We start from the raw sequence: 21,008 nt of genomic DNA, 5'->3' as shown, positions 1-21,008 counted from the left end.
AATAACTGGTGTATGTTGTCCACTTTTAAACTATGTTTGTATTTTGTACAAATATCCTCATAGGTAGAGTATTCCATTATGTAGTGCCATTTCGTTTCCACTGCCCCCATGTTGAAAAACGTTCAAAATCTTTCTTCCCAAGTTTCCTTGGGTATTTTCCACCTATCAGTTTCACATCTAAGATGATGTGACCATGTCCTGAGTTGTGCAACCAACAACCTTGCTTTTCCTTTAATAGCTGCCCCTAGATATGATTTTTCACCATGGTCCTTTGCTGGGTTAAACTCTTTGATGTAATACGCTTTTTTTCTCCCAATCTGATTTGTCCACATGGAAGTTTGAAATTTTTCGATCACGTAACTTTTTATTTCACCATTGGTATTAGGACATTCATGCAAATCAATACCCCACTTGTTCATCCAATTGTTGTTTTGCTTCATCCACGGTTTTTTCTTACTGTCAAGCATCTCCTCCACCACCCAACCTTCTTTAAATAACTTATCAACCGTATTACTGCTGATGCTTCCAATGAGAAAGTCCTTACTTCAGCTAGAAGAATTTCATAAGGGACTGTGGACTTAACTTTGAGATTACTTGTTATGAGATGTTTCTTGATTCTTTCTATTTGTCTCCTGCTACAGTTTGATATGCTGCCCCCCCACACCTCGCAACTGTAAAGAATCACTGGTTTGACCAGCAAACCAAAAATGGGTGTTTTGGTTTTCCAATCCCAAATTTCAGCTTTTCTGTACCTATTTTGAAGCAAGTGTGAAGCTTTCCAACCTCCCTGTATCCTTTTTGTTCTATAAGCCTCCCAACTGAATTTATAGTAGAAGTCAATCCCGAGATATTTGTATTTTTTCACTATTTCTAGTGGACTGCCTTCAAAGAGAAAGGTAATCTGCTTATCCTTTCTTTTTAATGAGAAAATCATGACTTTGGTGTTGAAGATGTTCACTTACATCTCAACTTCTTGACAAAAATTTTCTAATGTCTTCAAATGTTCTCTTAACCTTTGTTCTGATTTTGAAATTAGAATAAAATCAGCAGCATATAAAAATAGCTTCACCACGTACCCTGCCAACTGAATGCCCTCCTCCTCAGTCTTGCTTAACCATACCTCCAACTTATCAATGCATAGCCCAAAAAGCGTGAGAGATAAAGCACAGCCTTGCTTAACCCCAATGCCACTGCCAAAACACTCTGCCGCCCTATAGAACGTTAAACTTTTCTATATCCTGTTGCTGGAATCGGGTCTCCCCAACTCATTTCTTCCTCAGTTGCTTTCTCCTCATTCCGACCCGAGCGGACAAATATTTCACTTGGTTTTGTTCAAGGATTCCAAATTCGTCCTTATACATATCCTCAACAGGATTCATTGTCATATAGCGAGTTTCACTGTACCGCGATACATTTTGCTCTGCTTCAAAAAAATCACGAAGTGAAATCTGCGAATCCTTGCAATCCCAGATTAATAAGAGCTTTAATGGACACCAAGAAAGAAGCAGATACAATTGGGCATTCCCAGGCAGAGCCCCAATCCATGAAGGTTCTATTTGTCGAGATGGGTGTTGGCTACGATCAGCATGGGTAGGTATTTAATGCTTTGATTTTCCAATTATCGGATAGGTCTTCTATAGATTGTGAATGTGTGTGTGTCTCTCTATAGTATGCTTATTTTAGTGTATGTATATATTGTGGGAGTAATTTAAATTCTTATTTGTTAAAGAGATTGAAGGTACCAAGTTTTACAGCGAATTCTCTAAGTTAAGTTTTGATTGTATTGCTATAAGATTTCACGCACCATGATATAGTTACAAATGCCTATATAATTTTTTCTAAGAGGCAATTTAAAACAAAAGCGTTTCACTTTCCACTTTAGTTAAGCTAGCTATTTCAACAATTCTCTGTAACCAAGATGTCTTTGGGCAGGTCCATATACCTAATGGTTTTCAATACTGAATTTTTTTCTTGTCCCTTCATTTTATTGTTGTTCCGAAGGCTGTCAGTGATTATGATTTGGAATTTTGCTGTCAGGTTGTCCACATTTGTCAATGTCAAATCCTCATAGATGCCCTAATTCTGTAGCAATTTTCCTTACAGAGATGAATATTGCATATGTATTTTGTTTTTCTGTTTAAGATTGTTGCGTTTCATGATTATATAGTCAACTTTTTTATAGCTCTGAAGTTACAATACATAACAATCAGTTTCCTTATTGGATTCTGAATTCTTTGAACATTAGAATATATTGTATGTTTAATATTTGTTTTCGAAGAAGCTTTTAAATTCTTCCAAGGAATTCATTTCTGTCTATAAAGAATGAATGTGTAAATGCTTACAATTCTGTATGTTATTTTTCTTCTGAATATGAAAGATGTTTGTATTATCCTTCATAGGAGCTGTAAGCTGTGTATTTTATAGGGAAGAGTAGTATAAGAATTGTTACAATTATGTGCAGACAAGATATTACTGCAGCAGCTATGCGTGCATGCAGAGATGCAATCAGCTCAAACTCAATCCCAGCATTTCGTACAGGTATCTCCTGCAAATTTAGCTTCTATAAACAACCTCATATGCCCTGTGTTCTTAATATCACATAAAAGTTGCCCTAGATTTAGAAATTTAGATGTTAAGTTGTAACTTATGACATTATGTCCTTGCTAACACATATTTATGCAAACTAGACACAAATAGCTTGTACATGCTTTAAAGCAATGATATTTAGGAGCTTTATTTTGATTAATGTCCTTAGCTATGGCTACAAGAGCTGAAGATTCAGATCAGTAGCGCAAGCTGTAATTTGAATTTTGAAATGGTTTTACAGCCACACTAGCAGACAACAAATGGACACTGGGAAACTTTACTAAAATATGCACATCACAGTCATCTTTCATAGTCACACTAACCAGTGCTGTTTAAATTATTCCAACACTTCATTGTCCAATGTCACACTGATGCAAAACATTTTGGCAGCAGAAAACAATAGTGCATTAGTGTCTCCGACATTTTGAGGAAGAAAGGAGTGATCTGATTCTGCATCTCAAAAAATGCAGCAGCAGGAGGAATCCTTGAATGCATTTCAAACACTTGGTAGTTCTAAACTAAGTATTGAGAAGATTCTCTTTCATCAGTTCGTAACAAGACTGATGGGCTATATTAAAATAAAGGGTTTAGAGGCTTGATTCCTGTCTTAAAGCTATCCATGCTCACCAGACATTGCATTGTATTAGATCTGAATCTATTTTGTACACGTTGTAGAGAATTTTGAGCCAATTTTCATTTCAATAAAAACACACTATATTCTTATTTGAGAAAAAATTTAAAAATCTGAAATGTACTTGGTCTTGGCATGATTTCTTCAATTCATATTTTCAATATAAGGTTCCGAGAAGCTTTCAAAGTGAGAAATAGACAGTAGCAATAGTTTTACATCGTACAGTTAGTCGCTCCACAGACTCACAGAAATATATATTAGCAATAATCCCTACTTGTACAATACAGAACCATTCATTTGTAAAGGAATTTGTTGAGAGAAAATACATTTTTTTTTCACAATTGTGAACTTTCTAATTTAAGTATCATAGTCTCATTTGTATCACTTTTTTCAGTTAGGGCATGCCCTATTCTCGACGTTAAATATAAACTATTTTTTTAACAGCCAAAGCGATGGAAATGTCATTTCCTTGAGCTCATTTATTTTTTGATCAGTAAGATGCTACTGAGGGGGTAGCACCCTTCGTATTATTAACAACACCCTTCGTATTATTAACAAAATTTGAATTACATTGGTTTACTTCTCTTGGAATACTATATTCTGGGCACATTTGCCATGATGTGTTTGTGGTGAATGAGAACGCATAGATCATTAGAAACTTTAGTAGCACATTTGGCTTGTGTTGGAGATAGGAGAGAGGAGTGGAGTCTGATGAAGAAATTAAAAGTTTCCAAGTTATTCTTTTCAATTCTTTCCCAGAATGGAGTGATTGCTTGTTTAACATTTTCATTCTCTTTAGCTATTGCTATGTCAAAGACACTTCCAAAGCTTTTGGTTCTTGGCCTTTTGTTGAAAGCGGAGACAGCAGTCAAGCCTGGCCCTTTCATCAGGTCTTGGAGGTATCCATTTGCTATTAACTTCCCCCATTGCTTGCTTTTGAGAACTATAACAAGTTTGACAGAAACAGCTCTAAAATATGGTCAACATGAACATGGCTACTTTCAATAGTTCTGTTCTCAAACACCTTTCTTATTGCAGCCTCGATTTCCTCTGAATTGAGATAAAAAATCCTCCTCAGTAGTGTTGAAGAGTTTTCAGCAGAGCATGGGCAATTAAGACTAGGGAACTGCATTTTACTTTATTGTGAAGAGCCTGTATAAACTCAAGCATATAAGAATGAGAGCTGATTAGATCTACGAAAGGATAACTTCTGCAATAATTAGTTGTGTAGACACATAAAATTTCCATTAATATTGTCCTCTTCAATCAACTTCAATTTTTTCCAATTATTAAGTGGATCCAAATTATTATATTTCCCCATATTATTATATTCATCCATAATATACTTGTTTTCCATTATTCTGTCAATTACATTTAATAATATAATCGATTAAATAATACATATTCCATTATTCATTATACTCACAAATTCCTAAATCCTTTTAGTATATCAACTTCGCCCTCTATTTATCATTTCCCACTCTTACCCATTTCATCCACCTATTGAATGTGGGATAAACAATCTTCATTTCTATATCAATCCTTTATCCCACATTCGTCTTGATATTGGATTCACCCTTGAGGACAACTATAAAAACTCAGCCCCTCTCTCATTTCAACCATCTAGCACTTAGTTTATCTTTTGCATTCTCTCATTTCTGTTATCTTGCATTTTGCTTTTTCTAGCTTGCGCACCATTTACATTTCATCTTCAAAATCTTCATTCATCATGGCTCTTTGTGCAAGTGCTTTCTGAGAGCATTCAAATTCTTAAGCATGAAGTCTTGATGATAGGAGTACAGTAGAGTTAAATTTCCCGTTGATCGCACACTAGCTTAGTATCATTTTGGCTTTGCATGTTTGTGTGTTTTGTAGGTACTCTATTGAGAATGTTGGGTTAAATCTAGATCTTGACTCCATAAGATCTCAAACATTTTCCCCCATTCACGAGTTGTAGCCATGCTTGTTTGGTATGCCGGGGAAGAGCAATATTGATGCCTTGTCAATCAAACAAGGCCCATAACATTCCATCAGAGCAGCAAGTTGATCCATTGGTTCTTATTTTTTGAAATGGCTAAATTTTTAGTTTGTTTGCATGCATGGTTTGCAAGGAAACTTGCCATGCAATTTGCTTCTAGATGATAGTGTTTGATTGAGAAGTTATCCAATTATCTAACAAAGGCAAAATTTAATCTGCAATTTATTGTAACTTCTAGTTGGTCAAACATCGATTGCAGATGGCTTTGATGCAAAATTTTTGAATCACCCTGAATATCTACATTGGATATACCTTCTTCCTTACCAATCTGCAAATCAGTTAGAAGTGGCAAAAACTCCGCCTCATTATAGTGCCATTTGGAAGTTTCTTTGAAGCTTCCCATATCAACTCACCATTTTCATTTCATAGAATAGTTTCGGCACTAGAGATACCTGGATTTCTGCAAGCAGCTCTCTCAAAATTGAGTTTTAGTCTCCTAGGCAGAGAAGGACACCACTTAATTCTAGCCATTTTAAGGTTTTTTCGCTGTACATTAGTGTTGAGGCCCTGATGAATTTTAAGGTTCTCCCCCTTCAGTGCGAATCCGTTGTAGCTTGTGAATAGTCTCGGGTCAGGCATAAAGATTTTTCGCCATGATGACTTCACTTATTCTGTTACCTTTTTTTTCCTAACGAGCTCTTCTGTCTTGGATTCTTTTTCAGTAAAAGTTCTATTTTTGTGTTCCTTCCAGACTTGCCTGATTAACATTGATGGGCTAACTAGTAAGCCTTCCCGTACAATTTTTTTGAATCTCAACCAACTCTTGAAGAGCTTTAAAATGTCATTTGAGAGTGTCATATCTTCCCAATTTGTCACGAAGCCACTCCTAGCAATGACTGGCAACAGGGCTGTTGATGACATGGTTTTTCATGGATTCCTCTTTTGATTTGCACATGACACAATGAGAGGGGCCAAGGATACAAATGGTTTGTAGGCGAATTATAGTGATTATTCTTTTGTGTAAGGAAGTCTGAGCAAATGCTCTAGCCTTTGGGAGATTTCTCTTGTTCCAGGAAAGTTCCATTGGCCAATCGAGACTTTCATCTATTAAGTTTTGTAGTTGATAGCCGATTTTGACAAAGCAATTCCCCAACTTCAAACTAGTCCAAAATAGCTTATCTTCTTTCTGATTCACATGGATTGTTTTCTTTTACAATTTTGTCTTTAGTTTTTCCTTGTCTTCCAATGAAATTGGGAGATCATCCATAATTTTCCATCTCCATATATTGTCACTAACATTGTCGTTCTTTTGCAGATTGTTATAAACAAAATGCCCCTGAATATTAGCAATAGTATCTATGTGAGCTGCCAAGATTGGAATATTAGCCAATGGAGGGAGCCTATTCCAAGAGTCAATCCAAAAACACGCACTGTGCTCATTATTGATGAACCAAGATAGATGATTGGTAATCGAACTTCTACAGTGTTGCATATAGGATTAGTCAAGATATGGGTAACATCTTTCCTTTCCAAGTATTTCCTTTGCAACATTTGACACTACTTAAGAGATATAAAACCACCAAACATCACTGTCCTAAGCTCCCATTGAGATGTGTAATCAAGCTGTCCACGACATCATGATAATACTCTCAATTGAGAATCAACTAAGGCCCCCACACAATCAAAGTACTCAAATGCAATGCCATTAGCTCCCAAAAGGCAAAGTAAAACCATGATCGTCAAACAAGAAGGTACGCTACCATAGTCAATTAGGAATCCATCCAACACCACCAAAAAAGCCCCTGGAAACACAATCATGTCATGCCAAAGTCCTTAAACACATGGAACATCCATGACACCATGATCACCTCCAACTAAACAAGCATCAAAATCTCAGTGTCACATTTGTTTGCATCACATATTCAACAACATAGGTCCGACATCATGAGTGTACCTAGTAACTTGTCATCTCTCCTCAACATGACAAACAAACGAGCAAACCAAGTGACTAAACCAAGCCACCAATCTGAATATTTATCAACACGAAAGGTCTATCGGTACAAACAACCCACATCCAAGTCATATATGGCATATGCAACTTGTGTATAGATCACCTACAACATACCACAACTTGTAGGCCCAACCATAGAAGCAAAAGTCTGCAAAAAAACCCGATTAATCGTGATTTTCATTAAATCACACCCGACAACAACTTATTCCCCCCCAAAATTGCAAGATTCTGCTAAAAATCGTTGACCGCCAGTCAGCAATTTTTTTAGTGTATTAGCTAAAATTTGCGTTAAGATTGTGACTAAAAACGCGTTTAAACCATAAATTGTTGTGTTGCACTTTGCTGTGAACCACAATGCCCATGAAACCCCAAAAAAGTGCCCAAAAGTTCATATAAATTTAGACATGCGACATTTTTCAGCCATAGTTGTGCACGAGCTTTGTCGGGGAGTGTGTATGCATTACATCAATATAAAATCGCAAGAAAAAAACACAATTTGTTTGGCCTGCAAATTTTCGATGCCTTGAGACTTCGTAGGTACTTTCCCATAATCCAGTGGAAGCTTTTGCTGGTAGGGCACCGATCTTGCATGTAATGTCCCCAATCAGTAATGTACCTGATGACCGTAATTGTCTTACTTAATAATTTATTAATTTACTAGTTTCTAAGCAATGGGAACAATCATAAATGAAACTCATTAATTTAAATCATCTGATAACCATATTTAACTCTAGAATGCGGAAACTTATTCATAGTGGTAAAGGAATTGTATCTTATATCTTGTGATGATGGCTGAAGGAAGAATTGTCCTGTAAGACAGATATATACCAGACAGCCTACATACATGACATCCATGAATCAATCATCAGTATTATATTGAATTGCAGATTAGGAAGAAGATATAACATGCTACAGGTCTGAAGAAAGCCCAGGATGGTGACCCTGCCGCATCCAAGGGATGGTTACTCTCAACCCCCTTGCTAGATGGGTGGCACTCCTATGCCTCCTGAACCTGTTTAACTTAGACAGTCCAATTGACCTTAACTGCTGTGAGAGGACTGCAGGGAAATCAGTGTTTGGTTACTTGACTCATGGGTTCACTGACCGCAAGAGCCCCTGGCTGCCACTACCACAGAGTCCAGTGCTCCTCTCACTGGATAGAGTTAGAAAACATTGTCCTAATATTTACTTAATGGTACTCAGAGATATACATCTAATGTATTATCTATTAATTCTATAGTTGTATTCTACAGCAATTTATATTCAAGTCAGAGTCAGTCAACTAACACAGTGATTTCTTTATTCTATAATATTTGTAACTTTAGTTTATTTATATTAAAATTTTAGCATTTATAATATTGAAATTTAATATTGTTTTGTTTTATTATTTTATTTTTATAATTTTTTAATAATGTTAACTTTTAATAAATTAAATATTATTTTTAAAGGATTTTAACATCTTTATTTTGAATTTTTAAATTATTCATTTATAAGATTTAATAAATTCAAATATTTATTAGATTTAATAAATTCAAATATTTATTAGATTTAAAAAATGTTTAATATTAGAGTTCATAATTTTATTTTATTACATTAATTTTTTGTTAAGAATTTAAAAGTTTACAATATTAAAATTTAATATTAATTTTTTATAAAAAAATTTAAAATATTATTTTAATAAATTAGAATTTAATATTTAAATATATTTATTTAATTTAGAAACTATCAATTTATGAAATTTATCATATTAAAATATTAATTAAATTTAGTAAATCTTGTACTATTTTATTTTAGTATTACAAATTTAATTTTGTAAATTAAATTTTAAATTTATTATAAACTATTTATTTTTTTAATAATTATAATTCACTATATATAAATTTTAATAATTCAACTATTCAAATATTTAAAATTAAGTTTAAGAAATATAGTAGTGGTTTATTTTTATATTAACAAATTTAATTATTCTAAATTTTTTTTTTTTTTAAGCAAGCGCTTTTGACTGGAGCTATGAACCAGTGAGATCACAAGGAGGACCTCATCTCTGAATCGAGGGCCAAGGCATCCTCTTTGAAGCATCCTACACAGCCTGAGAGCATAACTATCAATTTCCTAGCCAACGAACAAAGAGCAATCGACCAGCAAGCATCGGGGGGACCAAGAGCACGCTCCAAATTTATCAATCACTCCTCGGCGTGCACCAACAGCGAACTACCTCTCCGGCCAAAGCAAACCTTTGTCTGCCAAGTCAGCAGACCAGTGCAGCAATGGACGAAACGACGGACGATGTGGAATGGTGGGGGCGGAGAGGGGCCAAGCCCGGTGCATCAAACTCACGACCTCCATTGACCGAGGCTCGCAGCTGTACCGCTGCGCTATGGGGTGAACCCTTAATTATTCTAAATTTATTAATATTTAATTTTTAAAATAATCCGTTTTTATGTTGATTTTGTCTCGATTTTTCCTCAATTTTTTCAAAAAATCTTACTTTTAATTTCCCAATTTTTTCCTCGAACAATTTTTGCTGCTATGGACCCAACAATGCAAAGTACAAATCCAAACCAAATACCGATAACCATGTCAAAATGAGATTGATTTGAGATACATAACTGAGTATACAATGACACAAACTTCAAATCACCAAGATTTAACTTCCCATAATCACATAGAATCATCATATCAAAAGAACCTTTGAACAACTTAGATAGGAATAACAACAATATATTATGCCAAAAGAGCTCCAAACCTAAACCAATGTTTTGTGCTCTGAACAAGCTTTCTGTCGACTATTTGAAGTCTAAAATCCAACTCCATTTGCACAAGTTATGACCTCTTAAAGTAGAAAATGAACATCTGACTTCTAACAAGCATTATATTGTCAAAACGACAAAATCTGGAAAAATAATTTCACCACTATGTAGTGCTTATAGTTTTACCACCTTTCCAATGACTATAAGAAGTCTAAAAACTGACACCATATGACCAAGTTATGCTCCATGGAAAAAAATAGCCTATTAGGCTATGTGCAAGCAAAAATGGGTGGCGGACTCCAAAATTTTATCTGATTTGCCTAAATTTCCAATTTTCAACTCAAAAATAAATAAATTATGGGGCCATTCAAATCCAACATAATACAAATATGTTGGGCGACATCTAAATCATTTGAAATGAGTGAACAAAATTATTATTATTTTTTTGATTGAAAGATGGCTTGGCCGACAAGCCTGCAAGGGCTGCTAATTGCGGTACCTTGTGGGTAGTTATAGCAATTATTTAACAAAGGCATGTTTAAGTATCAACCACTAGAAACAGGCGGATACTCAAGCAAACATACAAATAATCTTGACAATTTCAAAACATTCAACAAAGGTTTCATAAGTAGAAAATTAATTTCACCACCAAAATGCTGTGATACATTCACCGTGCAATACTGGTTGTATGAAAGGTTATCTGTGGCCAAAGGGACATTGTACTAAAGAAGCCTTTATTAGATAATCAATGTGTTTCTACATGCTTTTCAATTCATTTCTTGTAAGAAAGAATAATGCAGCTAAAACAGTAAGTAAACAAAATTTAGCACTTATATTTGTTCTTTATCTTATTCTAATATAGAAGTTTAACCCCTAGCAGGACTGGGAAACAACTATAGAAGTTGATTTGAATGGGACTTAACAGATTTTGAGATGTGGGTGGAATGACCAGGGTTAATTGATTCTAATTTATCCCTCACAATGAAAGGCCTCTCAAGATACACTAGTAATGTTATAATCTCCTAAACTTCCTCAGAAAACTACAAGGGAATTTGTTCCTGATGATTGAGTTAGTATTATCGAACAATTGTTTGCATTAAAAAAATTAATTCATCTGAAGAAAATTACAGATGGTTGTTCTCCCAAGAATTTAAAACATTTTGCTCCACTTAGAGGGTAGCAAGAGAGGCACCTTACCAATATGGAACATATCCCTTCATTTCTGAGAATTTATATAGCAATGGTCCTAGTTGCAAAAAAGCTACAAAATCATAATGATGAATAATGTTAAATGACTCACGAGTTACTGAGAGAGAGAATTCCAAGGTTAACTTCTTGAGCATTGAATCATAAGTTAAAAATATGTACTAAAACATAAGTCAATAGTTACCTTAAAACCACATAATGAAAATGTTGAGAGACCAGAAAATCAATTGAGGAAACCATTTCAAGAGCACAAGTGCTAATAAATGTTACAAAACATTTGTAATAAAATTTCAGAGAGAATATGAGAAAGAAGATAGATAGTAGACGTGAAGCACTATAAAAAGCCCAAAGAGGAAGAGACCTATGAGCTCTTTCAATTGTAAAGAATGCTTAAGATGTCACAAAGTTACTTCATTGTAGCTTTGACCGGTCTTTGAAGTGTATGCTTAGTGACCCTAGTTCCCATGTACTGAAGGTAAAGTATGTGCAAAGTGGCAAAGGGTTTATATTTCACACGTGACTTTGATATTCCTCACTAAAGGGAATCTTCACTAACGGAACAAAACAGGTGCCAGAGGAAATAATGCATGAAGCATTTTATATTCCTTTTTAAAGGGCAACTTAATCATCCTAAATGTTAACTTTAGGATAATGATAAGCCCAAATAAAGTGTTATTCTCCAATACTTATTTAGTGTAGCATTCATTACTATATCTTTATTCGTGTGAGTATTTCAAATCCTTCTTAGCATCTTCATTTTCCAGACATATCTAGAAGCACTCACTTTTCTTGAAACACTATTCCTTTTAGGTGTATTATCTAGTACACAAAGTGAAAAAAATATTTCAAACTGTTCAACAAATTGTTTTGAGCATTGCATTTGCTTCTGAATTACAGGTGCTGTACCAGGTGTCAGTTTTGAACAGATGAAGGTGAAAATAAAGCTAGGTGTTCCTCATTCTACTCAAGGCTTTCTTGACATTGAGAGAGTAAAATCTGTCTTTCCATAGTAAGTATGTTCTTCTTTTTTGCTTTTACAGCTTTACCAATAGAGAACAAAGACATCGGTTTCTTATTTCTCACACATTTGTAACAACAACTTTGCACAGTAACTGTTCTTTGTAGGCAAGCTTCAATTTTCAGAAGAGCCATGGGCCATAACTCAAATTCAGTTGCAGAATAGCCATCCAAGAGTCTAAAAGACACATCAATCCTACAAACAATATTTGGACCTACATAAAAAATTATATAACTATATCTCTGTTCTGGATCGAGTTAGGCTTTCCCTAGGTCCAAAGGATTTCATTTTGTTTGTGCTTGTTTTCATTACATATGCTTTTTGTCTTGTCTTAGATTAGTGCCTATATTGATGTACTAGCTGTGTAAAAACAACATTCGGTTACAAGGTTGGCTTTTGTTTCTTGCAGTAAATAAATTTTAATAGTGGATAGTTTATTTTCAACAGAAAAATCAAGTTAGCATAATAGTTTTCACCACCTTCAAATGTAGTATCTTGAAGAGATAGAATATAGTTCTCATCTATCTGCAATCTTGCTTATTGCAATGTCAAATGTGCATAGGGTCATAACACTATAAATATAATCAATTTTATAAGTCTATATGAAAAGTGCTGTGTACATCAAGGGGTAGAAGAATCTTATAAGGAGAGGCTGACAAAAATCATCTCCTCCTTGAAACTGAAAACAACACATTTTATTCACCTTGATGCTTTAGGCATTAAACATGCTGCTAGCATATCTTGTATTTTTGGAATTAGGAGCATTCCAGCTATCATCAGTTTTCTCAACATATGTCAACATATATAATGCTTTAGGAAGTAAGCAGGCTACCAGGCATATCTTGTATTTTTGGAATCAGGAGCATTTCATCTATCATCAGTTTTCTCTCTTTGGTGAGATGATCAGTGATAATGTTAGGTATTGTTTCAAAAATTCAGAATATTATACATTATTTCCCTGGATTTTTCTTAATTTCATTAAAAGACAAACTACAATCAATTCGTTGAATAAAAAATTCAATTTTGGAGCCCAGAAGATCGTAAAGGAACAAGGAGAAGGACCCTTGTACCTTTCTTAAAACAAAACACCCTGCCTGAGGATCAAAATAAGTAGTTGAAGACTGGCAAGTGATCCACAACACAATTCCAATGGACACTCTACTGACGAATGCTGTTCTTACAGAGCCCTACTTGCACATATCGAAACATCAAGTTCTACACAGTAGCTCAAAATAAAGGCAAATGGATAATGAACTTTGAGCCATGTGCCATTGTAGCAACTGTGAATGTTGCCTGAAGCAGAATCATTGTTTCTTGAATGTGGGGCAATGAAGAACTTGTACAATCCATCGTTGATAATGGTAGTAACTGAGAATAAATAATATTGAAGTAGTCTCTTAGCTTCACTCATCAGTGCCAAAAGTGCAAAAGTCTTAGGTAGTTCTACCGAGGAATTTGTGCTCTTTATGGTGAGACCCAATCTCAAGAAATATCCTTGTGATGCAATTATTGTTTACCTCTTTCAGCTGAAAAGAAACAACTGAACAAAGTATTGGAAGAATGCAAGGATATGTTTTCATTTCCCCATTGGAGTGTCAAAATAGTGCTTGGTGAAACATGCTACTGATATGGTTATAAGATCACCTCTTCCTAGAGAATAGGGAGATCAAATGGCAAATCTATGAATTTGTGGAGAGGATAGATTAGGCCTATCTCTTTGCTTTGTGACAACCCTATTGTGCTCAACCTAAAGAACGATGGCACATGGAGGTTGTGCATTGGTTACAAAATTTCATCTAGATCTTTGGGCAAAACTGCCATCCTCTTTCCAAGTTTGAGGATCTTAGGACCAACTCCACAATGTCTCATTTTTCAGAAAGATACCTAGGTTAGGCTAATTAAGGATTCTTGTTCAGCCCTTAGATATTTGGAATATAACCTTCAAAGACAAGGAAGATTATTTGAATAGTTGTTATGCCCTTCGGCTTGATCAATGCACCTAAAACATTTGTGTGGATGATGAATGCCATTCTCTAATGGTTCATAACTTCATATTGATGCCTCACTACTTGATGTCAACAATAATTTCATAGTGAGATTGATGCATTTGAATATGCACTTTAAGCAGCTCTAACTCAATTTGGTTACCTACTTTCTTATCCTAGTGAGACATTGATTGCCACAGCAAGAAACATCCCACATTTAACTTTGAGCTTTATGCTATTGTCCAGGCATGTAAGCATTTAAAGCATTATATATTGGGAAAGGAGATCATGAGTCACATGGATTACAGACTGTTGTAGATCTTGTTGACATAGAACAATTTGCAGCAATAGTGGCATTAAAAATGGTTTTCATATCTTCAGAAATTTTACTTGAACATTAGGTATAAGAAAGGAAGTGCTTATCTAGTAGCAAATCGTTTGAGAAGATCCTTGGTCAATTATTCTCTCTGTGTTTGATGCATGTGGGAATGAGAGAAACCCTTGGCCAAAGTTGTACAAATTTGATTCAGGGTTTGCATAGTTATAAGACAGTTTTAGACTAGTACTTGCAGGATGAACTCTTGTATCCTTTTGGACACATGTATAGTGCAAAAGGTAGAGCTCCAAAAATTGAATTTGGAAGGCGACTTTAGAAAGGTCATTGGTCATCTTGGAGTTGACAAGGCTTCCAGTCCTGAAGATGCATTTCTTTTGATCAATGTCTGAGGTGAGATGTTGTGAAGTGCATCAACTTCTATACCAATTAGGCTTTAGTGAGGTTGTTTAACAATAACCATTGAGCCTATGATACTTTGTCCCTACCAAAAAAGCCTTGGAATTAGTTTCTATATATTTCCTTTCAGGTTTACATTCTACAAAGCATGGTAAATATTTTACTCATGGAGTGATTGATAGTTTCTCACCAATTGCAATTCTTGTGCCATATAGAAATTCTCTCTAAAATCTAGAAACAACTCAATTGTACTTTCACGCCATCTTAGTCACCTTGGATTACTATTTACCATCATATCTCATTGGAAAATAAGATTCTCGAGCCATTTCCAGAAAGCACTTTGCAAATGGACACAAAGATGACAAAGACTATTGCAATCCATTCCCTTTTAGAATAATTTTAAATTATTAAAAGATAAGGCGTACAATAGTAATAAAGCCACCTTAGTGGCAAGTGTTTTCTTTCTTCTTTTTTAGTTCGCTTTTTAGTGAGTCATGTAAACGTTTATTCGTTTGGATGGTTTCTTCTTCAATCTCCATGTAAGGAGATGAAACAATTTGTAATAATCAATCTAGTTATTTAATAGAATATTAATATATTGCGCACCATTAATTTTTACAAAATGGTGTCAGAGCAGTGAGTCACGTGAAACACAGTTGAATCTTTTGGAAAATCTAGTGAGGGTTTTAAGGTCAAATCACAGGTTGGCTTTATTTTTATGAGCAGATTTTTTTCAAAGAATTGTATTGGAATTTGCATGTGTATGTATGTGAGCTGCATGTACTTGCATGATTTTGCATGATGCTTGCATGTCATTGCATGTGAAGGACTCATGGTGTTTAAGGCTCTAGGTATTTTTTCTATTTTTTTTCTATTATGATTTCTTAGCTTTCTAGCTTGTGGGAATCTGTTAGAAGGAATTGTAAATTGTTGAAGGCTTGTGGATTGCAGTGGATGTTTTGTGTGATGTTTTTATGCATATTTTCTGTAGGTCGAGTGATTCTTTTTACTATCGAATATGTGTACTTGGTTTCTACTATGTTTTTTTGGGACTAGGGTTTCTGCTAATGTGGCAAGGTTTTGTTAAGTTGTTTTGTGCATATGTAGGGCACATAAAATCAGCACGGTTAAGGAACACATGTACATGATCCAATTTTGAGAGGAGATTAAGATTGGAGGTTCAATTATAATGATGAAGGACTGGAATGATCCAAACAATTTTCAGGTTAATGGTTTTGGGATTCAAGTTGCTCGAAATGATCAACATATTGAAGATGAAGCAGACTCAAAATGTTGGTAGCCATGTATTTTGCTTATTAATAACCATATAATGCCTTAAATGGAGACATCTTTATCGTAGAGTGGTATGTTGTGCTGTATCAGTGCTTGGATTGGTATACTGGATAACAATTCTGCTCGTTTGCTTTGTTTGTCCCCTATATACATCCTTAAATATCCTTCCAAGCATTTATTCATTAGATCTATTTGTCCGTTCATTTGGGGATGATAAGTATGGTCACATTGAATGCCACCCCTGCTAATCATTCCTGTGAAAAATCTGTTTTGGAAGAAATGAACTTGATCACATTTGATCCCTTGTAGCCTAAAATTAAACACATACTAGAAATAAAACTTAGTAACTTTAGGTTCATTAAAACTTGCATTTGTCATGGGAACGAAATTAGTATATTCGGTCAACCAGTCTAGTTGCAACAATTATTTCATTCTTACATTCAGATCTTGTCAGGCTTGGGATAAAGTACATGAATACAAGTTCCCACGTCAGTGTATGTAGAATTTATCCTTGAGGGTATAATATATCATGGTCTCCACTCTCTTGGCCCTACACAAGTCTGGGGGGTGACACATTCCTTTATTACACTCTTTTTTAACCAACGACATTGGTGAATCCTGTTGTAGACAGTCTTCACTTTGGCTGGTAAACTTTGTTAGAGAAGTATCCACTACGAAGCTTTTTTTCTTAATGGCAGTTGCAGAGTTCCAAATGTTCTGAAACTTAATATATTCATTCTTTTTCAAATTCTCCTGTCCATGTTTTTATTAAGACAAGGGGAAATAGAATATTTGTTGTCCAACCTTATCATACATATCCTTGGCAATAAAATGGTTTTCCATTTCTCCATTTTCAATCTCTCCAAGCAGGTCCCTTGATACTCTATTATTTTGAAATAAAAGTGTGATGAAGAACCTTCCGAGGTTGAAGAGAAAGGATTTTACCAGTTCCTATCAGTTTTTGGCTGCAAGTCAATGCACCCCAAATTTCCAATTATTTTTTTCCATATTCTGTAAATTGTTTTACTGAAAGTTGACTGATGTTGGCCATTTGCTGTGATTGGGGGGAGTTAGCATGCATGTCTTTATGCAAGGGAAAGTTTCAAATAGATTCTTCTGCCTTGTCTAAGCATCTCATATCTTCATACTGCCGGTAGAATTGACCAGCAATAAACTTCCATGTTTGTCAAGTTTTCTTTAGGACTATTAAGCAACATATTATAAACACGCTTTCCCTTTTAAGCATTCGACCAGATTGAAAGGGTTTTAACAATTCCTATTAGCTTTTATCTGCAATGCAATACCCTCCAATTTTTCCGATTATTTGTTTTTACATCCTGCAAATTCTTTCATTGAATGATCTCCTCTCATGCTTGGTGGTTTGCTGCAAATGAGAAAAGTTGACCTAGAATTCCTCTGTGAGGATAAGGTTCAAATAGTTCTTTCTGCCACATCTAAAGCATCACAGATCCTCTTCATTTCCAATTCAATTGACTAACAGTGAATTGCTCTGCTTGCCCAGTTTGTTTTAGGATCACAAAGCTGCACATTACAAACACAGTTTCCCACCTAGCACATCAGAGTTTGAAAGGACACTGGATAATAGTGATCTGCGAGGCTATTAAAATCATGTGTTAAATAATAATCTTCCATAGAACATCACCAATAACAGCTCTAGACATCCATCTTCCATCTATACTTTAGTCCCAAGACATGTGATGAAACCCTTTCCCCCCATTATTTGATTGTAGACACCTTCATAAGTGCACTTTTAACTGTACATTCTTAGTTCCTTCTCTGGAAGGGAAGAGACAAGCAGAATAAAACATACGGCTTGCTCTAAAATCCTGTCAACAACTTACAGCTTCCTTGCAAGAGGGAGCATAGGTTCCAATCCCCGTAAAATGCTTTTCAGGGAAGCTAACATATAATAACATTATATGCAATGGTAATCTGGCTTGGGTTAATAAGATCTCAGTGATTATTTAGCTATTCACTATTGTGTTGTGGCTAAGTAATGATTAATGCTTTTCCTTGTTTTGGCAAATATATCTAATCACTGCTTTTGTGCTTACCACTATGTTCAAAGTGACTTGTGGAAAGAATAGAACTATCCACAAAGTAGATGTTAAGAAGTTGTCCAAACTCCAAGCTATTTAAAATAAAAATTGCTTTAGTTTACCTCTGGATGCTTCAAGATTTTAGAGGAGCATCAACTGCTAGATAACAAAGAAGGCATTAAGGACACCCCTTATTAATTTTTGCTGCAACTGAATTTTCTTTGGAAGACTTGCATTGATAGTCATACAAATGCTGAAGCCAGATAAAAGAGAGTAGCCACAGCATTGATAAAGATAAAAGAATTGTGTGAACCTTAGTAGTGCAGCATTAATTCTTCTAGAAAACAATGTATATGTGCAGACTCTTGGCCCCATTCTATATCCTTCCAAGCTGTAATAAAGTTATTCAAGAAACATGCCCTTATAAATCTTCCGTTTGATGCCTTAACAATCCTAGCAGCTGAAAACTTGATTTGTTTTTCAAGCATCTGCCATCTTGTTCACAGCTGTTCTTTGTTGTGATATTTCTTATAACCACATGTATTTTAAGTAGGCCAAATTCATAAAAATAACTGGCAGTGGCATATGTACAGCTATGAATTATTAACCATTATATATAGGATATTATTGTAAACAACTTATAGATGGAATCGAGACATAAGGAATCTGTTATAAACAAAATCTGGTGCACAGCTAATGCATTATTCTCTCCTCCATGCTCAGTTGTTCAAGAGCACTTTGGTAATCCTGAGACAATAAATACTTTTAATGACCGTTTTTAAGTTAAATCAGATTGAATCAATTGAAGAGTCTTAACAGCTATGGTTAAGACTTTTCATTGTCTTCGAACACAAGATTTTCGAGTACAACCATATCTGTTTACAACAAATGCTAGTATAATGCTGTTGACAATCTGTGCCACGAGTATCTTTGATTCGGATGAGATTTTTTGTAACTGCCTCATAGATAATCATAAGTTGCAACTGATTCACTTGCTAAGGACAAGCTGTTGGGTTGCTAAGCAAACATTTTGCTAATCTTTTTCTCGGTTCTCAATCAGGGTTTTTCTTACTTTGTTCTGTGTGCAAGAGTGCATAAGAACTTTAGCTTCAAATATTGAAAAGATACCTGACCTCTGATCATAGATATTAACAAACGAAAGTACACATTCTGTGATTGCAAGAGCTTTTCATAACATAGAAGTACAAGTGATTGTCTTACTGTTCGACCATGTAGCGGATATGTATAGCCTATGATGCAAGAAATAATATTTTACTTCTGTTTTAGTAAATCCCAATGGAGCATTCTTTTCTTGAGAACGTGTATGTGATAAGGATACAAATAGAATGATTTGAGAGTTTATGTGGAGACAAGTGATGCCTGCTTTGAAGACGTCAGTTGTGCAATATGTAAGCAGAAGATGGATAAACAAATGTTAGTTGTGTGAGTGGAGGTTTGCAATCAAATCAGTTTTGCTTACTTGCAAATGTGGTCATCCATCTGCACACAGAACGTAAATTTAAACTTACAATTTTTTCTGCAGTGTTTTATTACAGCATATATTTGCTAGAATAATTGGGATGGTTTTAGGACTTCACTAGCTTGGTTGAATGAATCAATTCAGGAGTGACTTATCTTATGGGCCAGCTGTCAACCTCCCTGATGTAAGTGCCATTTATTTCTACAGTGGCAATATTGTAAGTGTTGAGGTAGTAGATGGTGGGTTGGTGTGCTCCAGTGGAGTTTGCTTGGAAGCCATGGGAGATAAAAATGATGATTGTTACATTGTTAATGCTGCAGTATATGTAGGCTATTAAATTTTGTTGTACAACATTGAGGGTCTTATGTACATGGCCCTGGCATCCTGAGTTTTGCACTTTATAGGTTGCTTTAGCTAAAGTTGAATAATGAAAGCATTTAATCTATTCCTGTACAAAGTTTTTAAGACATGCATTGGAAATTCTTCAGAAGAGAAAAATTCAATGCTTCTCTTGAATCCTTTGGCAATTTTTGTGAAATGGCAGATGGCTATGTTCATATATGTTGCAATAATATTATTCCTATATTAATAATCCATTTTGAAATTACATGCTATATCTGAACTTAAATAATGAAAGCATTTAATTTATTGCTGTACAAAGTTCTTAAGACATACATTGGAAATTCTTCAGAAGAGAAAATTGCATTGCTTGTTCTGAGTCCTTTGGCAATTTTTGTGAAACGGTAGATGGCTATGTTCATATATGTTGCTAGAAGATTATTCCTACACTGATAATGCATCTTCAAATTGCATGGTCTGTCTGAACTTGATATCACTATGGACTGATTCTCAGATGTGGTCTACGAGACAGATGGAAAATTGGAAATCTGTCAACATTATTGAATTTTATGTTTCAAAGTCTTTTTATGTTTGAGATTGACACTTAAAAGGAAACTAGCTCTGTAAATATTGGAAAGATGTCCATTCTCATAAGGATAGGATGTAAGCCTAAAATATTCTTTTTTCAAATGAGCCGTTAGAAATATGAATTACACCATGCACACTACTAATCATGACATGGACATGATGATTTGATTTCATGGTTAATATTGAGGCTAGATTCTTATTATCTGAGGGTGAGAGAAGAAAGCCTTAACTAGATCATGCATGGAAGGTTGGCCCAGCAGTTTCCAGTTGGATTTGAACCCAGTTATCATTCCACCATACCACACAGCCACACTTTAAATAGATAATGCAATGACTTCTCTTCTGTATTT

At 34.9% G+C, this 21,008-nt stretch overlaps 1 protein-coding gene across 2 annotated transcripts; it reads left to right on the top strand.

Annotated features, from left to right (window-relative positions):
• The first annotated feature begins 995 nt into the window (after window positions 1–995).
• LOC131037330 (uncharacterized) lies at window positions 996–20,345 on the top strand. Of its 2 annotated transcripts, none has more exons than XM_059218146.1 (4): window positions 996–1,590; window positions 2,462–2,538; window positions 12,060–12,171; window positions 19,795–19,932. In XM_059218146.1, the coding sequence occupies exons 1-4, from the start codon at window positions 1,487–1,489 to the stop codon at window positions 19,850–19,852; spliced, it is 351 nt and encodes a 116-aa protein (XP_059074129.1). In that variant the 5' UTR covers window positions 996–1,486; the 3' UTR covers window positions 19,853–19,932. The 2 variants fall into 2 exon arrangements, with proteins under 2 accessions (XP_059074129.1, XP_057825427.2); XM_057969444.2 differs by lacking the exon at window positions 19,795–19,932 and adding an exon at window positions 19,939–20,345 and having other exon boundaries at window positions 1,004–1,590.
• Window positions 20,346–21,008: the final 663 nt, after the last annotated feature.

This window comes from Cryptomeria japonica, chromosome 3 (genome assembly GCF_030272615.1).
Source record: "Cryptomeria japonica chromosome 3, Sugi_1.0, whole genome shotgun sequence".
Lineage (NCBI taxonomy): Eukaryota > Viridiplantae > Streptophyta > Pinopsida > Cupressales > Cupressaceae > Cryptomeria > Cryptomeria japonica.
Note: the sequence above shows the minus strand (reverse complement) of the source record. Positions and strands in the feature narration are given on the sequence as shown.

Bases quoted from the DNA above. Each gene is read 5' to 3' on its own strand.
- LOC131037330 (XM_057969444.2), top strand. From the start codon at position 1,487: ATGGACACCAAGAAAGAAGCAGATACAATTGGGCATTCCCAGGCAGAG. The intron at 2,539-12,059 runs GTATCTCCTGCA...TCTGAATTACAG, and splicing joins AATCCCAGCATTTCGTACAG to GTGCTGTACCAGGTGTCAGT. The intron at 12,172-19,938 runs GTAAGTATGTTC...TTATTTCTACAG, and splicing joins GTAAAATCTGTCTTTCCATA to TGGCAATATTGTAAGTGTTG.